This window comes from Miniopterus natalensis, chromosome 11, assembly GCF_054644295.1.
Source record: "Miniopterus natalensis isolate mMinNat1 chromosome 11, mMinNat1.hap1, whole genome shotgun sequence".
Classification (NCBI taxonomy): Eukaryota; Metazoa; Chordata; class Mammalia; order Chiroptera; family Miniopteridae; genus Miniopterus; species Miniopterus natalensis.
Genome location: NC_142091.1, coordinates 49,397,046 through 49,419,780, shown reverse-complemented (window position 1 = coordinate 49,419,780; position 22,735 = coordinate 49,397,046). Strand labels below are relative to the sequence as shown.

General features: G+C 46.7%; 1 protein-coding gene across 1 annotated transcript in view; it reads right to left on the bottom strand.

Annotated features, from left to right (window-relative positions):
• Window positions 1–7,224: 7,224 nt before the first annotated feature.
• Window positions 7,225–22,735, bottom strand: part of INSC (INSC spindle orientation adaptor protein) — a 114,073-nt gene continuing 98,562 nt past the window's right edge. Inside the window, exons 10-13 of the mRNA XM_016225219.2 lie at window positions 16,373–16,439; window positions 13,885–14,040; window positions 12,307–12,383; window positions 7,225–7,388 (exon numbers count right to left, since the gene is read on the bottom strand). Of these exons, the coding sequence (XP_016080705.2) occupies window positions 7,260–7,388; window positions 12,307–12,383; window positions 13,885–14,040; window positions 16,373–16,439 (429 nt within the window). The 3' untranslated portion in view covers window positions 7,225–7,259. The remainder of the gene's footprint in view (window positions 7,389–12,306; window positions 12,384–13,884; window positions 14,041–16,372; window positions 16,440–22,735) is intronic.

The following is a 22,735-nucleotide window of genomic DNA, read 5'->3' as shown; positions in this document are numbered from 1 at the left end:
AGTTTTTATCCTGGATCTGCTACTTACTAGTCATGAAGTTTGGAATAAAGTATTTAACTTCTTTATCTGTAAAATGGATCATAATAATATCTGTTAAGAATGAAATCCAAGGAGGCATGTAAAGTGTCTAGCACAATAATAAATGCTTATCTCCTTCCTTAATCCTGTCTTCTAAACAGAAGGAGTCTGAGAACTGACTTTTATCCCACCATAGACAAATATGAGTGAAATTTGCTTAAAAATCCAATTTTAACTCAAATCGTACAACTCTTTCTTATATTGGAAAAGTATAGGGTGGAAAAGATAAAAAATTAGTGATTTGTTATGATCAATAGTTCCTTTTCAAGAAGAAAAAACTGATTTCATTATTATCTACAAAAGTAGTTTTCACCATTTATACCCCAATAGATTATTTTCATAGATAATCCCACCCTTAGAAAAAAAAATTCTGTCAAATAAACTGCAGGTATTAAGTAATAATTCACTTTCTTGTCTTTATTAAGCGACAACAAAAATCTAATGACAGAGCTTTCGGTTGGCATGTATCAGCATGCCCCAAGCAAGGGAACTTGGTGTATTAAGTCTCTGAACTGCCTCTTCTTGGTTCATGGATCTCCATTTACATTTTTACTGACTCTCCTAGGAATCCATAGAACCCAGTGGCATTGGAATTTGACCCTGGAGAGATGTCAGGGCAGCGAACTTACATCTAGAGCCCAGTGGACCAGAATCTGACAAGATTTCCTTTCCTGCTGCACAAGGACAGAACAATTGCTGAGTTGGGCCCTGAAAACAAGGATTTTATTTTGTATGGTTACCACATGGCCCCTTCCTCTCTCTTTGGAATTAGACAAGCAAATTGGCATTTGTGTTGCTGAGACTGCCATAGAATAGTGATTGTTAATTACACCCTAGATGCCCTGCCTCGTTCTGCCATGGATGCATTATGCTAAATGTGTGCAGTGAGCAAAAGATCTTAAATTTGATTTCAAGTTGCATATGCGGGTCTTGCATGTGCCAGACCCGCCCAGGGCAGAGAGCTCCTGGCGCGGCTTTTGGGAGTTCTCCAGAATTCTGGTTCTAACTTAGACCAAGAAGTATCCAAAGGGTCCAGCAGATGTCAGTGTGAATTCTGCAGTCTCTCCAGGTTGAGTATTAACATCAAATTTCAGTACCCACTGCCCTGGAGAGCTGCCACTGTACAGGAGACAATATTTTTCATACGGATCAGAGATAATATTTCTCATAAGGAGCTCCTGCTCTAACTGGTAGAATTCTCACCTTACACTCTTAACCCCAAAGCAGGATGAATGATGCAGTCTCAGTTATAAGGGCTGGAGAAGTGGCTAAAGTAGCTGCTTCTGAAATGGCCTAGGCCAGGCCGTCTACACGGCGCTCCCTGCGTGGCCCATCCGGATTGATCCCCGCTGTCTTCAGCCTCTGACTCAGCAGGCCCTCCCCTTGGCACCGAGGACGAGGCCAGGCTTTAGGTGTACGACGGCCTTAGAGTCAGCGCCAGAGGAAACACGCCGCGCTTGTCTTAGGCGTTGCTGAAATGCTCCTCTGAATATCTCCGTGATTCATTTTGGGATTCTTTACATATTTGGAAAAGTACAGAGACTAATCTATAAGTGCCGTACCCAGATTTAACAACGAGTAACATTTTACCGCACATACCACAGATCTTTTCTTTTATTATTAATGAAATAAAGTTCTCATCTATCCCTCCTCAATCCCATTCCCTTCCCTCCGGCCCCAGGGATAAGCATTATGTTAAAGTTACACACGGTTATCTTTTCCACCTGCTAGCCACCTGGGGTTGCCATGACAAAGTACCACAAACTGAGTAATTTGAACAACAGAAATGTATTGTCTCACAGGTCGGGAGGCTGGATGTTAGAGGTCCAGGTATGGACAGAGTCATGCTCCCTCCCAAGGCGCTAGGGAAGCATCTCTTCCAAGACTCTCCCAGCTTCCAGTAGATTCTTGGCTTGTGGCAGCACATGGCCTTCTCCCTGTGTGCATGTCCCTGTGTCCAAGTGTCTGCTTTTGATGAGGACACCAGTCATATTGGATTAGGGGCCCACCCTACTCCAGCGTGAACCCATCTTAACTAATTGCAGCTGCAATGACTCCACTTCCAAATAAGGTCGTGTTCCGAGGTGCTGGGGGTTAGGACTTTAACATATGAATTTAGAAGGACAAATTCAGCCCATAACACCACCCATGTATTAAAACTTTTACTACATATGGTCTTCCCACAAATACATATATTATTTTTGTATATTGACTTTTATATAAACGGTATTATACCGTATGTATTCTCTGTAACCTTTTAAATCCAGCAGTCTATTTTTGAGATGTATCAATGTGACCAATCTGTACTAGCTCATTTATAGTACATCACTGTATGAATGTACCACCATCCTCTCTATGCTAAAATTTAAAATATCTACAAGGTTCAAAATGTCACACGTTCAGTGAATAATAACAGATACATGGGTCTGAGTCTTAGACTCCATGAGTTCTCTGGTTCTAGTCCTTGCCAAGATCACACAGATCTGTAATTGCATTTTGTGGCCCTGCAATGTTATAATTTCAGGCCTCAGTAGTTTTTGTTGTTAAGGAAGTTTCAGGCAGCAGGAGGAGAGCCGCTTCACGGTTGGGGAATATCACTAAGCAACAAAGAAAGAAGGAAGATATCTGAATAGATGAGTAAGTATGAAAAGTGGGAGTTTGGTCTGAGGGAGCTCTGGGTGACAGGGGGACTCTCCAGCCTTAGGGATATGCCTGTAGAGGAAGTCAGCGGCTGGAGATGAGGCATGTGCCCCGCTCCCTCAATCTCCGGGGCTGGTCTTAGGGGCAGGAGGATGACCCCACTGTCTTTTGATCAGAAGTCACAGCGAGAGCAGCCAAACCCTGCAAAGGGGAGTTAAAGAGCAACCTGAAAGCCACAGAAAGGCTTGCAGACATTTTTCAAGCGCACAGCCGGGAACCTCACCCGCTCTCTGGGATCTCCCTTGCCCAGGGTTCCAGCCATGGCTCACCCCAGATTCGGCCAAGTGGAGAAAGGCCTGCTCTTCAAGGCAGACGACACGCACAGCTGAGGCGGGCCCACGTGGCCAGGCGCGGGGAGGAGAGGCGGCGGCCGGCGGGGCACGGGCTCCACGAGGCCGTCAAACGCAGGCGCCAGGAGCTGGACGAGGAGGTGGCCGGCCTGGGGAAGTTCTCAGAGAAAGTGCAAAGGCCCGCCGGTCACTTAAATCAGCTGCCGGCGTGGCTGGAGTGATGGGAGCCTTCCTGAGAAGGAGCCTCGGAGGGGGGCGTACTGACTGCCCCGGCCCAGGGCCGCTTTCCTCCACTGGATGGTGTGACATCTGGCGTCCGTGAGGGCCTTCTGCTTTTGTGTCCCTCCGTCTCTATTACTCTCTAAAGAATCCCTATGGAGGAGCTTCATGTCACTTCCAAATACTAGGCCCTTGAGGAACATGCTGGAAAATCAGATGGGATTTGTCTTCTGGAGGTGGGAAATGAGGTTGGATGTGAGTTTTAAGGAAAGATTTCCACATTCTTTGTCTGCCGCATGGGCCTTTGCAATGTCCTGTTCAAATATTGTTAATTCTCTCCAAGATCCTCCATAAGGAAAGTGCCAACCTGTATGTGGCGGGAATGACCTCAGATGGGTCAGATGAAGCATTTCTCATGACAAACCATCTACACATGAAATTCCCCAGATGAGCTTTTAACTTTAGAAGTATTTTAGAGGTGTAGGTAAGTTCATTATTAAATTGTAACATGTTTGAGGTCTAAAGAATAAATTTTTCAAAGACTGTTAAAACTGATCATGCACCTCCTGCCACCTCCTGCCACCTCCTGCCACCTCCTACCTCAAGGCAGGCAGGGATTCAGCCGACAGCACAGCACAGCTGGAAGCAGCCTGAAATGGAGCTGAAGATGCCCGAAAGCTCCCCTCTCCCCGCCTTCCGGGGGGGCAGAAACCCAAGGAGCCTGAGTCTCCTGTCCCAGCTGTCATCCCCATCACCCTGGCCTGCACCAGAGAGAGAAATAATGCTGCTTTAAAGTATGACGTTGGGAAAAGCCTGCGGGAGAACTGATTCAGTCTCAGGCTGGAGAAGAGATAGGCCATTGGCTTTGTTTTCTTAATGCCATGTAAATGCTATAGATAAACTGATAAGATCCTTGTTTCTATATGATGCCAAAATTTGAAAACACGTAAATAGCCCTTTATGGATTTTTCTAAGAATTTCTATTTGGATTCCATGGTTTCCCTTGAGGGCCTCACGTCTGAGACTCACATACACACACACACATACACATGCAAAGAAATACCCTCTAATTTCTGCTATCAGTCATGGAGAGCCAAAAGCTGTATGATACACCAATAATAAAAGTCATGGGGAAGGACGCTATAAGACTGTGGACATAAATGGAATCTCTACAAAGGGACCATCAGAAATTTCTAACAGAAAGAAATTTTAAAATAATTGTTCCCAAAAGCTGCTGTTGCTTTAAAAATGGAGCTGGTAAGATGCCATTTACTTTTATTTATTTTTATTTGTCTTTGAGGCTTTAGTTTGAAGCTAGACTAAGGAGGAGCTATTTTAGAGATTTTCATGGTATTGATCATAAACTATACAGGATTTCTACTTTGATTATTTATGTTATATGCCATTGCTTTATTTCTATTCTCTTTCTCAAAGTACTCTTCATATCTATTACTGCGATTTTAACAAATGAATAGCTAAAGTTGTGTATCAGTGCTTAAAATTATTTAATTAAAAGTGCAAATGGTTTTTGTTTGTTTTTCAAATAAAAAGGAAGTTCAGAATTTGCCAAAGTGCTATGCCTCTATTTCTAAGATCCGCGTGGTGTTGGGCTTATACATACATGAACGCGCATATAAAATGTGTGTGTACTAAAGCGGGAGGATCATGGACTTTGGTGTCAATCCTGGTCTTCCATTCCCAGTTATGAGAGGTTGGGCAAGGCAGAGAGTCTCTCTCAACCTGTTTCCTTATTTGTAAAAGGGTATTAATAGTAACTTAGAGCTGTCATTTTAGAAGTTTAATGAAGCAGTGTATGTTACATTTCCCAGCACGGAGCAGGTGCTCCAAAAATGGCAGCTGTGGAAGTAGTAGTTATTTCTTGGATCCAAATCCCAGCCTTTCCATTCATTTCTTGCATAATTTTAGGCAAGACTCTTTACTCCCAAGTTCAAAGTGTAGAGATGGGATGGGATGGTCTTTCCATCCCTCGCAGAATAAGTCTCTTTCCACCACGCTATGGGTCTACATTTGAGGCACCATCAAGAAGGACCAAGCAACCTAAATGAAGCAAAGGTGGGATTTGGTTGACTGTGTAGCCACATTTATTGTGCACTTGTCATTCGGCACTATTCTAAGCCTTTCCCATGCATAAGGCACTTAATTCTCACAGCTCCATGATTAAGGCAATATCATTAACCCCATCTTACAGATGAGGAAACTGAGACACAGAGTGGTTATGTACCCTCCCCAAAGTCACAGTTAGTAAATGCAGAGGCAAGATTCAAACCAAGATGACTACGGAGCTCATATTTGCTTTAACCATTTCACTTTACAGCTTTTCTAAGGGGATTGGTTTACTGACAACTAACCCAGCATCCTCCAGTTTAAATTCACAGGTAATCGCAGCACTTAGTCAGTTTTACTGTTTTTTCTCGTGCCCAAAGCAGACCCTCATGATATGTTTGCTGGAGGATAATGGTTCTATATAGGTCCAGAGCCATATTTACCTTCTAGTAAGTGTCTGGTGCTACATTTCTGCTTTCTTCCTAATTAACCTCTGAAGTCAGAGTGATGTGGGTTCAAACCCCTACATCAGTATTAACTATTTGATTCTGGCAACATTACATAAACTCCCCAAGCCTCAGTTTCCCCATCTGTAATGGAGGGTATAAATGGGAATATTAATAATAGCACCTAACTCGCAAATGTGAAAATTATGAGAGGTAATACATGGTAAAATGACTACATGTAGGAGGTAGTCACTAAATAGGATTGGCATTAGGACTGATCCTGGGATACACTTCAAATGGAGCCACTGAGCTGAGGAAGGGCTCTGTCACTTCTCCCTTGTTCTGAGCCTAGAGTGGGATTCTCTGGCTTGGCTAAGGCAGCTCATGAAAGGTCAAAAGCTGCTTACAGATACAGCCAAGCACACAGTCAACCTCCAGGCTGTAAAATTGATGGGGGCAGGGGATGGTTTGAAGATTTCATCACATTGATGTTTCTCTTTCCTCTCTTCTTTCTCCCCCCCCCCCCCCCCCCCCCGCCCCACTTCCTTTCTCTAAGCATGTCCTTGGGTGAAGATTTTTTTAAAAGCTCGCTTTGTAGCATCTGCCAATTTCTGTGGTGTAAATATTCTCACTATTGCAATTTCAAGCTACCAATAAGAGGTCACTGAATGTGGAATTGAAAAGAAATCCTCACAGTTGTCCCTTGCAAGCTCCATACAGCACACCACTACTCTCAAGTATACTTTGGAAGAGGTATTTTTCACCATGAAGTTACACAAAAGTGGAGAAGCCAAGAGAAACTGAGTTTCTGGAAACTTTGGAAATATTTTTGATTTCTCACTAAATTACTCAGAATTTGACCCATTTATGGAAACAATACAACTCTCTATGCAGTTTTAACAGTTGGAAAATTTTGTGGCATAAAACCTTGGGAAGCAAGAAGTTAGTCTAAGACATAATTTAATCAGAAAAATCCAAGACAAATTTAGTATGATTTCATTTATTAAAGAATAAAAGTTTCCTTCTTATATATTCTGTCCAACTATGAATTTCATTTAAAATCTTTTAGAAAGAGCAAATCCACTGTTTTAAAAAATTGCTGGTAGTTATAATACTTTGGTTGCCAAGTTTTAAAAAATGAGGCAAGATTATATAGTGAGAGTAGAAAAAGCAAGATGAAGTGAAACCACCCATGACAATCTGCCTTATTAGTCATTATGAGTTTCAACATCTGCATCCGAAAAGTCACAGAAGTCAAAATAAACACGAAAAAGACTTCTAAGGAGCACAGACTGCCAGATGATGTTGCTGGAATATTTAGCCCTACGTCCATTTCATGTAAAAAATAAATTAAGTATAAATAAGGAAGTGAGGGGACTGGTGTGTACTCGGGTGTGTTCACAGGTGTGTACTCAGAGGGGGCATGAGAATGGGCCCAAATGCCTTTCCTCTCCTGCACTCGCTACACGAAACTCTCCTCCATGTTGCTGCAGAGTAAGAAAGAGTCCACAAGCCGGGGCTGGACCAGTTGCTGGAAGTCAGAGTCCTGGAGGCCTTCAGGGCAGACCCCAGCCAATCTGCGCAGAGCAGCCTGGGAAGAAAACAGAAGAGATGACACAGGTCAGACTGGGCTCTGCTCAGGTGCTGTATTTCCTTCAGCTGCTGGGGAGATGTGCTTCAGAAAGTGGCTTGTTTACAAGGTAATTTGAGCCGATTATCACCTTGACCCCTTTAGTCATCTGGTCCTTTTGGTTGGAGAGAAGAGAGAGGGAGGAAGAAAGGTCATAAAGTTGAAGGAGGTGGAGATTCTGCCACCAAGATGAGGATGAACAGGGAAGACAGGTAGAATGAAACCACTGCCCAGATCTTCATATACTGAGAGTTTCACTCTTACCTGAATACACCATCCTGTTTCATACCCCTGTCCCCTTGCTCAGCTCTTCTCCATGACACAAAGTCCCTCCCCACTCTTTTCTAGCCAGAAGTTTCATTCAGCTTGCAAGGTCTGTCCAACTGTTACCTCCTCTAAGAAGCCTTCCCGGATTCCTTAAAGCAGAGACAGTTCCTCACTCCCCTGTGCACCCACAGCCCCTGTGCTGACCTTAACCTTCTCATACCCAACTGCAATTGTCTTTTAGGTGTGTATCTCCCACACTACACTCTGAGCTCCTCAAGGGTAGAGACTCTGTTTTATTTTTTTCTGTATCTACAGCAGGTAGAACGGGAGCTAGCACAGGGCTCAATAAATGTTTGCTGGAAAAAAAAAGATCAAATAAAGTGCTTTAAAATTGAGTCTATTGTTAGAGCTACCTGACCCTGCACATGTAAGCTGTGCATCGCTATAGATCTCTTTACCAGAGCGCTGAAGTAATGCATACAAAGTGTTCAATAAATTCTAATTCCTTCCCTCTTCTAGAACCTGTACATCAAGAAGCAAGGTGAGAAATGATGGATGCCCTTACCCTGGGAAACAAAGACTGGGGCCAATATCTGGAATGGCAGAAGCAAAGAAGGAGGAATGCCAACCTAGTCATTCATTGAATCCTTACGGGATACTGCAAGGTAAGTACCATGATCCCCAATTTGGAAATAAGGACACTAAGACTCAGAGAGGGAAGCGGCCTTCCTGAGATCACACAGCAGTTCAGCTCCAGGGCCCTCATACCTACACACACAGCAAGACGCTGCAAGCCCAGGACACTAGTTTATACTGAGTATAAGACAGGCAAAGAACTCATTACCTAGACATGAGAGGTAACTTACGGCTGAGAAGTTGCCAGGTTGTTGAAAAGAGAGGGCGGCTTTAGCCTGGCTGTTGGACTAGTAGCTCTGCCATGTCCAGTGGATCAAGAAGGGACACGTGTCTCTGTGCACAGGGGCAGGTCTGAGACACCAGTGGCAGGAAGTACATTTCAGGAGACCGTCTCTTATCGGTACGTCCTCGTTCCCCTGGGGTGCGATTTCCCTAAGGGCCAAAGAGGCTGATTCCATGGCACTTTCTGATTCCCCTTGATCCAACTGGGAGAAGTAACCCTATTACCCTTGAGTTGTCACAGTAAAAACAAGCCAGGGACCTTCCGCAGGTGAGCACATAAGGCCAGCGACGTATTTTACATCAACAGGGACAAAAATAAAGTAAGAGGGAGGAAGAAAGACAAAGAAATAGAAAATAGACCCATAAAGAGAGAAAATAAGATAGAAGAAAGAGAGGGAAAAGGAGACAGCAGAAAAACAGAACAGAAAGGAAATATTACAACAGAGAGACAGAGGAACTAGTGCAAAAATGAGAGCAAGCATGAAAGGGAGATAAAAGGGGGAGAGGTGATGACAAAGAAAACGAGAGCGCACCCAGGGCAGGAGGAGCACAGGAGGGAGGCAGGAGGAGGTGAGGAGGCAGGAAGAGGAGAGAGAAGGTGGGGGGGGGGGTAAAAAAAAGAGAGGGAAAGGAGAGAGAGAAACCCCTAAGAGAGGAGGTAACCTCTAGAAGGAGCGAGAATCAAAGCAAAGCACAAGACATAGAACTAGAAACAGACCTGAAGAAGCAAAAAGGTAGATAGACACCCAGGGCCCCAGGAAGTCCGCAGGACATGAACCCAAGCTGCCTTGGAGCATCGTCTCTCAGTGTCCAGGGGCTCAAAGGACCCTCCACCCTTCAGAAGCCTTTCTCTCGGCCTCTGCTTTCCTCGGAGAATTAACAGCCAGTCATCCCAGGATCTCATTCCCAGACAGTCTGAAAACACCTAAGTCTTTAACAAGCCCAGCAGCCCACTGACAGCTGCTTCATTAAGAAAAAATCAATCCTGTTTGCAGAAGGCAATCTGTGCTGCCACTTGCCCAGACTCGGGAGATGATGATTGAAATGTCTTCCATCAACCTGAAAAGAGCCCTTGAAACTGGAAAGAACGCCTTGAGGACAGACAGGGGAGGTAGTCCCCAACTCTACCCGCCAAAGCCAGGCTCCTAGTGGCCCCCATCTCACCAGCCAGGGGCAGCCGAGCCTCAAACACCCGCCAACACAATGGTGCTGAAGGTGGAAAGACAAGTTTATCAGCCCCTCAACCAGGCCAGAAACAGTCACTAATCCCAAGGTCCTCTGAAGAAACAAAGAGCTGGAAAAAGATCCTGACCAAAAGAAGGTCCCAGGCTAGAGGGGGAGAAATTCATATGCCCCCAGGAGCCAAGGTAACAAGACCAGGGCTATAAGACATGGGGGGAAAGCGCGGCTGGAAACAAGGTGGTCTGGTCAAAAGTCACGACCTTCAGCATCAGGCAGGCCTGTGTTTGGAGTCCAAGAGCCTCCCTTTATAAGACCTGGGACACAGGACTCCACCACCTGCCTCCTACTGCGGAAAACAGAACCTGAGCAGGCAGGCCCAGGGGCACGCGTGCGCGGCCCGTCTTGGAGCATGGAGAGCACCCAGGAGGCTGCGTGGGGGAGGGGATTTTGATCTAAGCCTTGAAGGGGATGCTGGCAGAGCTGTAGAAAGGGTATCTGCTTGGGACAAGGGACAAGGGCAGTATTGGGGTGGCTCACAGCATTCTGGCCTAGCTGGAAGGACGGGACCTGGAGGCAGTGGGAGGCCTCCGGACCCCACTGTGAAGGGCTGGACCATGGACAGCAGGTAGATAAGGGGGACCGTGGAAGGGTTGGTCATGCAAGTGTCATGGTTGTAAACTGTCATGAGGAAAATCAGCCCAGCAGCCAGATGGAGGGTAAATTAGGAGGGAGGGGTTCTCTTCAACATCCAGCAACTGGTCCACAAGGAGAAATGTAATCTCTTTTCTGCTGGAAAGCCCTTTAGGAGACTGAAGACAATGGCCAAGCCTTTCTGCCTGCTCTTCTTCAAACTAATGACGAAAATGAAAAAGGAATCGCAGTAAGCCCACGTATCTGAATGGAGCGTTAGAGTTTCCCAGCATTTCCTCAGGGCCTGACCAGTGTCAAGCAGTTGCCAGCTGCCTGGGTTGTGACGATCATGGTAGCTGGGGCCGGTTACTATGTGTTTGCCAGTATTAATCTTCTCCATTTGACTCACTAGACTGGACAGAATTAAGAAGCTCTGTGAACTTGGATGAAAACATTACATCTTTACATTCACTAAGCTCTATCTGAAACTTTGCCTTTCTTTCAGTTGCAAATGTAGCCACAAACAATGAAGGCTCAGTGATCCCTGTGACTTGTTCACCCATAGAAATCCCAGGTACTTTCATATCTCACAACCATGGTGGGTAACTTCAAATGTCATTGACGCTCATCGCCAGGCAGGTTACAATGCTTATTAGACCCCCTGCTCAATCTTATTTAATTTATTAATTAAAAAGTACATATATTAACATATCACATGCCTAAATACTTGGTAATTATTTTAATATAATTGGTTTCCTTTTAAATTCTATGTATTTCATTGTATGCGTTTAAAACATCATTCTGAGAAGGGGTCCATAAGTTTCACCAGATCACCAAAGGTGCAAGAAAGGTTAAGGTTGTTCTGCATGTACCAGAATAAAAGCCCCATGAGAGCAGAGATTTTTGTCTCTTTTTTTAAATTACAGCTATATCCCAGTAGCCTAGAAGAGTGCATGATAGAATTACTCAGTAAATATTTATTGAATAAAATGCATAGCATTTAGTGACCTACCCAATGTCACACAGCTCATTGATGGCAAAACCAAGACAGGTGTGTCTGACTGTGATTCCCTGCTATTTCTACCGCACAATGCCCATCGGGAGCTCCCAGAAATGAGAGGAACTCAGTTAAAACAAGATGGATGCTTTACTGTGAAACAGTTTGAAGGGTCTCTAAATCCATCACTTCTCCCTTATACTCTCTGAGGACCAATCAAGGATCTGGACATTAAACGGACTATTTATCCAGTGGCTTCCCTGGTCCTCCATGCTTCCAACTGGAAGCTTCTTGGCTTTGGGAGCTGTTACCACCCCGGCAGGGAGGAGTCCAGAGACAAAGCATATATTCCCCATCTGGTGTGACCGGATGAGTTAAAGAGTGACCCAAGCATCAAGGAGAAGTTGAGTGGGGACCAGGATGCACTTGCTTGGTTCAGGATGAAGGTTCTGGTGGCTGGCTGAATAATATTCTCCATTCTGTCCTACTGCCTTCAGTCCTATTCCACAAAGAATGGAAGGGAGGCTTTCTCACCGTGTCCAGTTTGGAACAGGCAGGAGAGACTCATACTCTAGCTCCCACGTACATCAGGCACCATGGCATCACTAACACCCATCAGCACTCCGCCAGCCACCACTCTAGTCTTAATCACTGTTCAGATTCCCTAGAACCTAGAGGTTTGTGGTTCCCAGCCTCCCATCTTTCACATACATGACCTCATATAATTTTCTTCACAACTTAATGAATTAAGTGAACAAGTATTACTCTTATCACCATTTTTTTAAAAAACGAAGCCCAGAGAAGTTTCATGGCTTACCCAAGTCAACCATGGCATAGCCAGCTCTCCTGACCAGGGAGAAAGACGGGGGAAGACTGAGAACTCACCAGGCAGGCCACGAGCACGGCGTCACTGCTGTTCCTCTCCGAGGGTGATCGGCAGAGCTCAATGAGGCGGGACATACCTGCGTGAGACACGCGGAGAACCTCAAGCCCTGGATGGGGACCAGCCTGGCCAGGCCCGACCCAGAGGTGGAGCCTGTGGAAGCAGGTGGCTCCCAGGGCCCCTGTCAGCCCACCAATCAGCCAGGGATGGAGAGTGAACACGCCTGGAGGAGCTTGCGGTGGAGACCTGCTCCCTTAGGTGTGAACACACCCTCATCGGGGCCAGGATGAGCTGCTGCAACAAAACCAAACCCCTAAATGCCAGAACCCTGGCAGGGACTGAACTTGGTTAAAACTGCAGTGAAGGTAGCCCAGGTCTCTCTGGAAGAGCTGCTTCTGGGGAGGCACCTCTGATTTTACCAGAGCTCTGCTTGGTGTCTACATCTTTATCAGTGAAATTGTTGGTACCTTTTCTTTCCCAATTGCCTATCAGTCAGAAAACATATTGCAGCTGAAGCTACAGAAAACTGCAGATTGAATAGGTTAGTGTTGCCTGGGCCTTACAGAAGAGAAGTTAAATAAATGTTTTCAATGCAAATTTACTTTCTTCAAATTTGAAAAACACAACAACCCTCATTGTAAGATAGTGCTAAAAGGTGTGCAGACACATTAAAGAATGTGACTCCATAAAGTCTTACGGAGCTGGAACCTTCTGCTGCCCCAGGGTCACCTCTTGCCATCCTTGTTGACCTGAAGGGCAGGTGACACTGCCAGGCCTACGCACAGGCCTCCACCTGGAGTGCCCCTTCTCAGCCTTCACACCAGAAGAGCCCCTCGCACCACAGCTGGAGACGCACATCCTTGCTAAAGACCTTTGACCCACCCAGATGAACGTGGGCTACTTCCCTTGAGTACCAAGCGTCCCATGGACATGCTCTGAGCATTGCTCTGTGGCATTCTAGTGCAAATGTGTCTTTTCATACCCGCCACCCCATTACGTCCATAAGTGCCTGTGGTCAGGACAGTGTTACAGTCGATGTTACATCCCCAGCACTCAGAACAGAGCCTCGCACAGCGTGGGTATCGGAAAGCATTTGTAGGGTAAAATAAGTCACTAACTGAATGAATGATTTGATGAGTGAATTAATAAATGAGTTAATGGTGAATAAATGAAGGAATAAATGTGCTAATGAATGAATAAGCAAAAGGGTGAATGAGTGAGTAAATAAATGAGGAGACAAATGAGTAAGCGAATTACTGAGCGAGTGAGTGAGGAAATGAATGAGCGAATGAAAGATGGGGTCCTGATTAACAGAAGTCTGCAGGCCAGTCGTTGTTCCGGCCAAACTAAAGCCTCTATAGGCCCTTCCTCCCTCCTGCTTCAGCCCCAGATTACCAGCCAGACTAGGGGCTGCATGCTGGGCCTCCATCTGATCCCAGCATTTCGCAGCACCCAGAGAGTGGGGCTCACCCCAGCCAGCCCTTGCCCTGAGTCCTCTGTTTCCACAGTGAAATCCAGGCTGCTCCCATTCCCAAGCCCCCCGCCCTGACTCCGCTCCTGCCACAGGCATCACCACTTACAGCTCAGCCGCACAGCCTCCCGGGCCACATCTGGGTCTCGGCTGAGCCGGGCCAGGGTCACTGCAGCCTTCTGCTGGACTCGCTCGCAGGCCGCCACCTCTGCAGGGGTCCCAGATCTTGGCTTTTCGGACAGCATGCCCATGATAAGCTGGACGCCTGGGCAAGAGGCAATGAATAGTTGGCACCCATTGCAGTGGGGAGCCTTCCCCTTGGGACCAGCTGGATAGATAGCTGCAGGGCTCGAGTACAGGCTGTCAGATAGACCTAGGGGCTCTCAAACACAGGAAGGAAGCTAGAAAAGGCCACCTCTTCTACTACTTCTGCCCTGGTTCCATGTATCAAGTCATCATACTTGGAAGGGACATCTGGAGAACGTCCCTTTTTACTTTTTTAATGCTATTACTGAGCCTTTTTACTGCATGCCTGGCACTGTGCTAAATGCACAGTAAGTGCATGATCCCCTAAAACCTCCAATAGCCTCCTGTGCTGGGTACTAGTATAATTCACTTTGAGGCCCAGAGAGAAGTGCAGTGTCTCTTCAGGGTCATGCAGTCAGCAGTTGGGGAGCTGGCATCAGAACTCAGATTGTCTGGCTGTTCCCCATCACCTCTTCACCTCTGATGCCGGCTGTGAGTCCCCCTTGGGGGAGGTAACCCAAAACGAGGCTGGATAAGCAATAGATCAAGTATTTTAGAGGTGATTTAAACACTGGTGGAAGCTAGGGTAGTTGAATTGAGAGATTTAGGCCTGAATTTGGTTGGCTGAGAAGCCTTCCCACCCTCCCCTGAAACCAGATCTGTCTTCTGATTGTCCCACAAACTCACACCTACATCCACTGCCACCTTGTGCCTTTGCCTCTGACTGCCATTCAAAGTCCATCCGCCTATACAACAGGGCTTGCCCTGTGCAGCCCAGGAAGCCTACTCTCGGTGTCATCACTATTGCTGATCGCTCAAGTCCTGCCCCACTTTTCTAAATAGTCTCTTCATTGAACTCTGAAGAGAGTTGGACCATGGGAGGCTACCACTGCCTCCTGAAAGGGCAGGTACACTTAGCACAGTGCTCATTCTCTGCCAGACACGCTTCTAACATGCTATCTATTAATCCTCTCGTCATCCCTAGGAAGTAGTATTACTATTGTTCCCATTTTGCAGATGGAAACACAGGTCATACAGCTAGTAAGTAGCAGAGCTGGTCAGTCTATTTCCAGTTTCATGATATCAACCGCTAATCCGCCCTCCTTTTGCAGGATTATTTTATTACAGATGTCACACTTTTGTCTTGTTATCACTTTTGTCAAGGTGGCCTTCCATTCTAGACTGTGATTTCCTCAGGGACAAAAATAAGTTTATTGACCTCTGTGTTCATTTGTTTAGCACAATGCCAGACACATAGTAGGTCTCAATAACTACTGGCTGAATGAGTCTGTCCATAGCCGTATATAAACCATAAAACCCTCTACAGATGCCAGATATTCCAACCACAAATCCCCAGGCCTCTGGAGACCCACTCCTGCAGACCACTTGAACTTAAGGCTCCAAGTGCTGAAGGAATAGGCCACAGATGACACCCCTCAGACTCCCAGCCTCAGCTAACTCAGGAAAGTTTTTCATTATTAGCTCATCACATAGAATTAACACAAAATTATGTCCAATTAGTAATAGAGCAGTGAGGAATGTGTATGTTTGTTAAAACTGCAGGGCAACCTAGGAAAAGGGGACTTAACAAGAACAGAGGCAACTGGTGGGCTCCCAGTTCCCCTGTCCTCATTAGCTTCTCCAGTTTCCAACCAGGTGCTAATTGCTCCCTTATTTCCCAGTCGTAGGAAGCCCTCACCATTCTGTTCTCAGCTGCAAGGTGGCCAGCCTGTCCTCCAGCACAGACCACTTAGATCAGCTTTGGGCCAACAAAACCTGGCCCACTTCACGGGGACCTCGGTGATGCCCCCAGCACAAGGTGGGAGCAGGGGAGAAAGTGCGAAAGCGATGCTCTCGGGTGAGGGGTGGGGGGATCCGCTGGCCCTGACCTGCTCCCTCACTCCTCAGGCTCTTCAGCTTTCTGCTGAGGCCACATCCAATTGGATCACAATGATTGAAAATTGGAATGCCTCCTATTGTAGGAATAGATTTTTACTTCTTGGATCATAATGAAATCTCTTTACCAACCTACTGAAAATAACAACTCACCCTCCTACCTTGGGCCTTCCTCACCCCCTTCCCTGCTTTATCTTCCACGTGGCATCGCACCACCTGACCTGCTCTATCTCCTTGCTCCCTGTCTCCCGCTGGAACTGAAGCCCCACGAAGGCAAGCAAACATGTACACATTGGCCCAGCTGCACACATACGCACATGTATACATGCTCATGCAATTGTGGAGACCTACATGTACAAATGTACATGCCTCCACACAGGCCTTCACACAAACACAAAGGCATGTGGTTCTGTATGGCCACATAACCCATACAACGTGCTGGTAAGAATACATACCGTTCTCCTGAATGATGTCAGAGGCGCACTGCTCCAGGACAGACATGTTTGCCAAGATTGTCACAATCTGGAAAAGAGAAGTGAGAAGTTAAGAAAGTGGGCGCGTCTGAGCCAAAAGGCGCTCTCTATAGACCATCGAGCCAGAGGCTACAAAGCTTTCCTTTAGCCTGTGACTCCTTACTGTGCGCCTGGCTCATTCTTCCCTGGTATTTTCTTTTATCCCCATGGGCTCCTGCCACCCAGATGTGTTTCTCCAGTGAGTGAACGCCTACTCATCAGCACAACGCCCTGGGGTGAAACCCAGGACTCCACTGGAGAGGACAATGGCACCTGAGTAACAATGGGGCTCCCATCATCTTTCTGCAGGGTCCGTCTGGTCCCAGGCCCTGGGACACAGACAGAACTGGCAGGTCCCTGGCTATCCCCTGACCTGGATTGGGTTCCCTCCATCCTAGCTTTTTGCCCTGATACTGAACCCCGCTTACTTTCAACCCAAAATTAACAGAGACTAAGGTCAAGTTAGAGAACATGAGTGGGATAGAAGGGCAGCATTACACCCAAGTATCAGGCATTATATGGAATCTGATGAGAGAGTTCATCCTCAGCTGCACTTTACAAGTCTGTGGCTGTAGGCCTTGCTTGCTGGTCATCGCTGAAGGTCTCTGCCTATAGGAAAGGGATGCTGCCACCAGGTGGACAGTGAGCCATGGTCACAACCTCACAGCTGGGCAGCCAACGGCCCACCCCATCCCCAACCCCCTGCCTAGTCAAGGTCACAGAGAGAACTCACAGCACAGAACTGGATTAAGGCATGGACCATGAAGGGACCCACTGCAGACCCCCAAACTGCACAGGGTGCCGAAATACCACTGGAAGATGTTGACAACCTGGCACCTATTAACTCAGGTACCACCCATGACACTACTGCTCCTAACATAAACAGCAACATGAGTATCCAACCACTTCCATGAAAACAGACAACATTCTCACATGGTAATTACAATAAGTAATACAAAATGAAATAACACTTCTCATTGGTGCAGGCCTATTTCCGGTGAAAGGTTTCTCCAAAGCTTGGGGCACAGTATAACCAGAGGCCATGCTCCTGCCTCTGGGGTGGCAGCTGGCAATCTCCTGAGGACAGTTTAGGCTGCTTAAATTCTGAAACTGGATTATTACTGGATAATAATGTGACATTTGCCAAGAAAGAGTATTAGCAAGATTTTAATTGGGTCAATATTGGCTTATTACTCTGGGTAACAAATGCATGTAACAAATCTCCTTCCAACAGAAAGAAAAAGTTTGCCATATTCAGAAAAGATCCCTCTCCCCACTTCCCCACTAAACATGTTGGGAAGGGATATGCGTCTCAGGCTGCTGTGGCACCGTGCATGCCAGCCCTTCCAGCTCAGACCGGGGCAGGGGCCTGGCTGGGTGAGCATGACTGGAGTGGGTTGCCAGGGGAGAGATGGGAGAGTCCCCCAAAGCTTGATCTGAAGGCACGTCTGCCCCACCAGATGTTTTAGGGCAGGAGTGACAAGCTCCTGTTTGCATTTTAGACAGATACTAAAGGAGGGTTAGTCCTTGGAAGCCCCCCCACTTAAGATTGTGAGAGTCTGTGGACTGAGTGGAAGGAGTTAGAGGAAACATATGGGTTGAAGAGGTAGTTAAAAGGTGGACAGTTCCCCAGGAGGCAGAGACTGCACAGTCTTCTAAGGAAGGAGACACAAGGCCAAGTCCATGTCAGATTACAGTCCATTTGGCTTTCTCTCTGCTGTCAACAGTAGCAGGGAGCATGGCCTCTGCTCCCACCACACTGCAGCTGCTACACTCCAACCATCGCCAGCCCAGCCTCTCTGAATAGACACTTGTTTGATATACAGATCCAAGAGGGAAGGGAGGGAGGGAAGAATGGAGGAAATGAGGGAGGAAGGAAGGGAGGGAGGAAGGACATTAAAAAAAGAGAAACTTTTGTCTGCAGCATCGGGTTCATTACAGGGCAATTATTAGCTGTGTCACAGACACAGGTAGGTCTTTGTGTCAGACTAATTTAGCTCCTGTTAATGAAAATTACTTCCTCTTTACAGAGGTGCAGATGAAGTATTCAATTAAGCACAATTTGAATAAATGCCAATTAGGCCATGCTTGGCGTTCCCTTTTTGAAACAGCCTTCTGTGCATTGTGATACAGAGGGGAAGGGGCATCAAAGTTTCTTCTCACAGTCAAGCCCAGGGCCGGGAGTTTAGGGACAACTGGCCTATCTCGTTGGATTCAGGATAGCAGTGCTGTCGGGGGACAGAGAGCGGGAGCCAGACAGATGGTTTTTCCCTGGCCCAGGCTAATTCGATGCTGTCTGATGCTTTTCAGTTAAGTCCTATTCCTCCTGAGTGAAAAGGCATCGTTCCCTATGCGGTTATTTGGTGAACTGAGAGGACCCCAGCCTCTGGAGCAGCCCTAGGTGAGAAGAAATGTAGTGTAGTGGCTAAGCACATAATCAGCCTACTTCCAAATCTTGGCTCTATTGTTCATTTTCCATGTGATCTTGGCCATGGTTCTTAACTTCTGTGCCTTGGTTAATGAAGATGTATTAGATCACTGTTGCTGCTATAACAAATTACCACAAACTTGGTGGCTTACAACAACACAAACTTATCTTGTAGTTCTGGAGGTCAGAAGTCCTAAACGGTCCAGTGGAAGGGAAATCAAGGGGTTGATGGAGCTATGTTCCTTTTGGAGGCTGTAGGGAAGGAGAATCCAGGTCCTTGTCTTTAACCCTTGTGGTTACACTGAGCCCACAGGGACAATCCAGGACAATACTCCTATATCAAGAGCCTTAAACTCATCACATCTGCAGGATCCCTTTAGCCATGTAAGGTAGCTTATTCATAGATTTGGGGATTAGGATGTGAACATCTTTCAGGGGTGCACTATTTGGCCTACCACAGGAGCTCACTATGAAATCATTGATAAGACTATTATGAGCATTAAATGAGTTACTGTTTTGTCAAGCACCCAGAACACTTGTTAAACAAAATGAATATAACATGCCTGAGGGAAACAACCTGAAAGTACTCAGACCTTGGACAACTGTGTCAAGGAGTCCTAGCCAATACAACGCCCAGGGTTGCCACATGTTCTGCTGATGTGAGATCATTCCCAAAGGGGTGCAAGGTCTCAGCAGGAGGAGCCCTTCCCAGCAGAGAGCCCAACAAACTTTGTGCTTATGACTTTCTGCAACGCTCTGAAATCATTGTCCCTTTGGCATCCCAAAGACTGACTGACCACCTTAGGAAAATTGAGGTAAATAGCAAATTGGACCAGAAGAGCAGGGGACCTTCCGTGTCATTGGCTCAAGAAGAAATGGCCCTGTGTGGCAAGAAGGAGGTTGGCAAAGCCTTTTGATGTGAGCACATATGCTGAGGAAAAGGTTTACTGTCTGCTGGTCCAGGGCTCCAGGAACACTTGTCCACAGCCCATCTCAAGGAGGGAACCGAACCGAACTTGTCTCACATCTGCCTGTGATCACACACAGGCTCTGCCTTGGTCCCTTTTGTGCGCTGCGTGTAAACACTGAGGACCATACCACATAAACACGAGTGAGGAATACCTGGGATGCCCAAATAGAGGCAGGTGCTCTGATTTCATAGCTGATGACAGACTCTCTGACATGCATTTAATGAAAGTTATGATTGCCTTTATGCTGTGCAGCAATTAGGACAAAAAGCCAACAGTTCATATGACTGTAATTAGAATTACTCTTTAATTGCTAGATGGAATATTTAGATTTCTGTTATCACTGTGTCAACTCCCTAAAAGCTATATCAACCATGCCAACTGCAGCCCTGAGGCCAACCAGCAAACCCCTTTCAGCCTCTAGGGCAAGCCCACTGCTTCTGTCTGTCCTGCCTGCTCCGCTCCACACAACTTCCTCCAGGGGAGAGCAGAAAGAATCAAGACAAGGACACTGGTCTGAAGGAAGAAGCGTCTGAGAGAAGAAGGGTGTGGTCTCTTTGAATACACCATGTCCACTCCTTTAAAAAATATATATATATGTTTTTATTGATTTTAGAGAGAGAGGAATGGAGAGAGAGAGGGAGAGGAACATTGATCGGCTGTCCCCTGCTGGGGATCGAGCCTGCAGCCCAGGCACGTGCCCTGACTGGGAATGGAACCAGCAACATTTTGGTGAATGGGAAAACGCTCAACCAACTGAGCCACACTGGCCGGGTCTGTGTCCCTTCCTTTAAGTGGCTTATAGCCTTTATCACATACACACGCAACTTGCATATACTCACACACATATTGAAACAACACACCACACATTGCCTCATACCACACTACACTCACCACCACATTAACTACATCTCCTGGCCCTGCCTTCCTGCCCCAAAGCTCACCTTCCCTATCTCAGACCCGTCCCAACTCCTGGTTCTACCACAGACCTGTGCCCCGCTCACATCTGAGCATCCACTTTGGTGCTAACCCCTTTACGAGCATTATGCCATCGGATCATAATAACGACACTGGGGGGAGGAAACACTGTTATCCCCATTACCCAGATGAGGGAAGTATGGCTTAGAGAGGTCAATGATTTGTCTAAGGTCACACAACTAGAAAATGGGAGAGCCAGGGTTTGAACCCAGGTCTGCCTGAACCCAAAGCCTGTGCTGTTTCTACTATGTCACATTTGTATGTCAGAGGGCTTTACAAACTCTAGAGGTCTTTTTCGATGTGAGTCAAAATTATAATCCCTAGTAACTGGCATTTCTATATAAAAGGACTCCTAATAATGGCATTCATAGTGAGATCTCAGAAATGCTACAAAACCTGGACACTCTAAAATGCCAAGTGGACGACACGTTTCCATGGGAAGAGTGTACCCGCACCCTCCACCTCTAGGAGAGCGATTAATTTCTGAAGGCCACACAAGGTCCTGCTCAGTGGAAGTCTCTGTTGTGGGTTAGTTAAGATAACAGGGTCTCTCGCCCTAGGGAGTCACTGCTTGACGGGCAGGGCAGAGGCGAGCCAGCCAGAGCCGGCCCATCTCCCACTGCCCCGTGTCACGCCTGTAGCCGGATTCCCTAGGCAGCACGACCCCTAGAAAATACCTCCTGGGGATTAAATTGGGGCCGCACAGATGGTTTATTAGCAGGGAGTTCTGGGTGCCTGACCATAATGGCTCCCCTAAATTAGCCCAGGGGGAGGAAGAACCAGACACAATGCTGCCCTCACCTCATCCACACCCCAAGGGTGGGTCCAGGAGACGCATGGCCAGTGAGGCTTCTGTTGGACAAATTAAGTAGCCTCTGCTTGCTAAGATGATGGAGAGGTTCTCACCGAGATGTCCAAATGGAGGTGGCCCAAGAATAGATCCCAGACCAAGAGGCTCCGCACAGCATTGGCGTCACTGGCAGATGCATTACCGGAAACTTCACGGGCATTTAATCTCCTAAGTGTTTCAGGGGGCGGTGAACACTTCAGAGTCTAATTCATCTTCTTTGTCTTCATTACACAGAGCTCTCTGATCACCTAATCCTCCCCCTGCCACGGGGAAGGGCCATTTGTTTCTTTAATGGGCGCACTCTCACTAGCTAAGAGGCTGCTCTGAGTCAGAGCAGAAGGTGAAGCCACCCTGAGGACGGTGGGGGCGGAGCCTGGCTCAGACTTGAAGGGTAGGGGCTGGGGGAGGACGGGGGATGGGGAAGGTGGGATTGGGGAGAGAGGTTGGTTGGGTAGTGAGGCAGAAAAACTCCTGACTCCAGATTCGGAAAGAGTTGCCATCTACATAGAACTTGACCACATTCTGTCCCCATCCTGGACCCCTTCTTCCTAGGAATCAATGAGGTTTCAAGAGGGGCCAGTCGCTCCTCATGATGAAACAAGGGTCTCAGCACAGAACACGGGGGATGTCTGAGCTGGAAGAGATCATGCCCCTTCTATAGGTAAGAAAACTCCACTCCAGAGACCCCCTACTCAGGGCTATGTGCCACATTCAAGGGCCAATAGTAACGATAACACTGATGTGAGCTTCCATTTATTTAATAGTTTCTTTGTGCCAAGAATTGTACCAAGAGTTTATATTCATTCATTCACTTAATTCTTATTTTAACTTTGTGAAGTATATTTTATTCAACCACAGACACAAATGAGAAAAAAGAGGCTTAGAGCAAAATACGTAATTATGTGATTTTCATAGCAGAGAAGCTTTGAACCCAGGTCATCTCACCCCCAAATTCCTGTTCTTATTGTTTGATTACTAGATCTTGTATGAAATGACCAGAGTTGGCCACAGGAAGGCACTAGAAGGTGAAGGGACCTAATACTGTGTCAGGTAGATGACAAACCCAGAAACCAGAGGTGTCT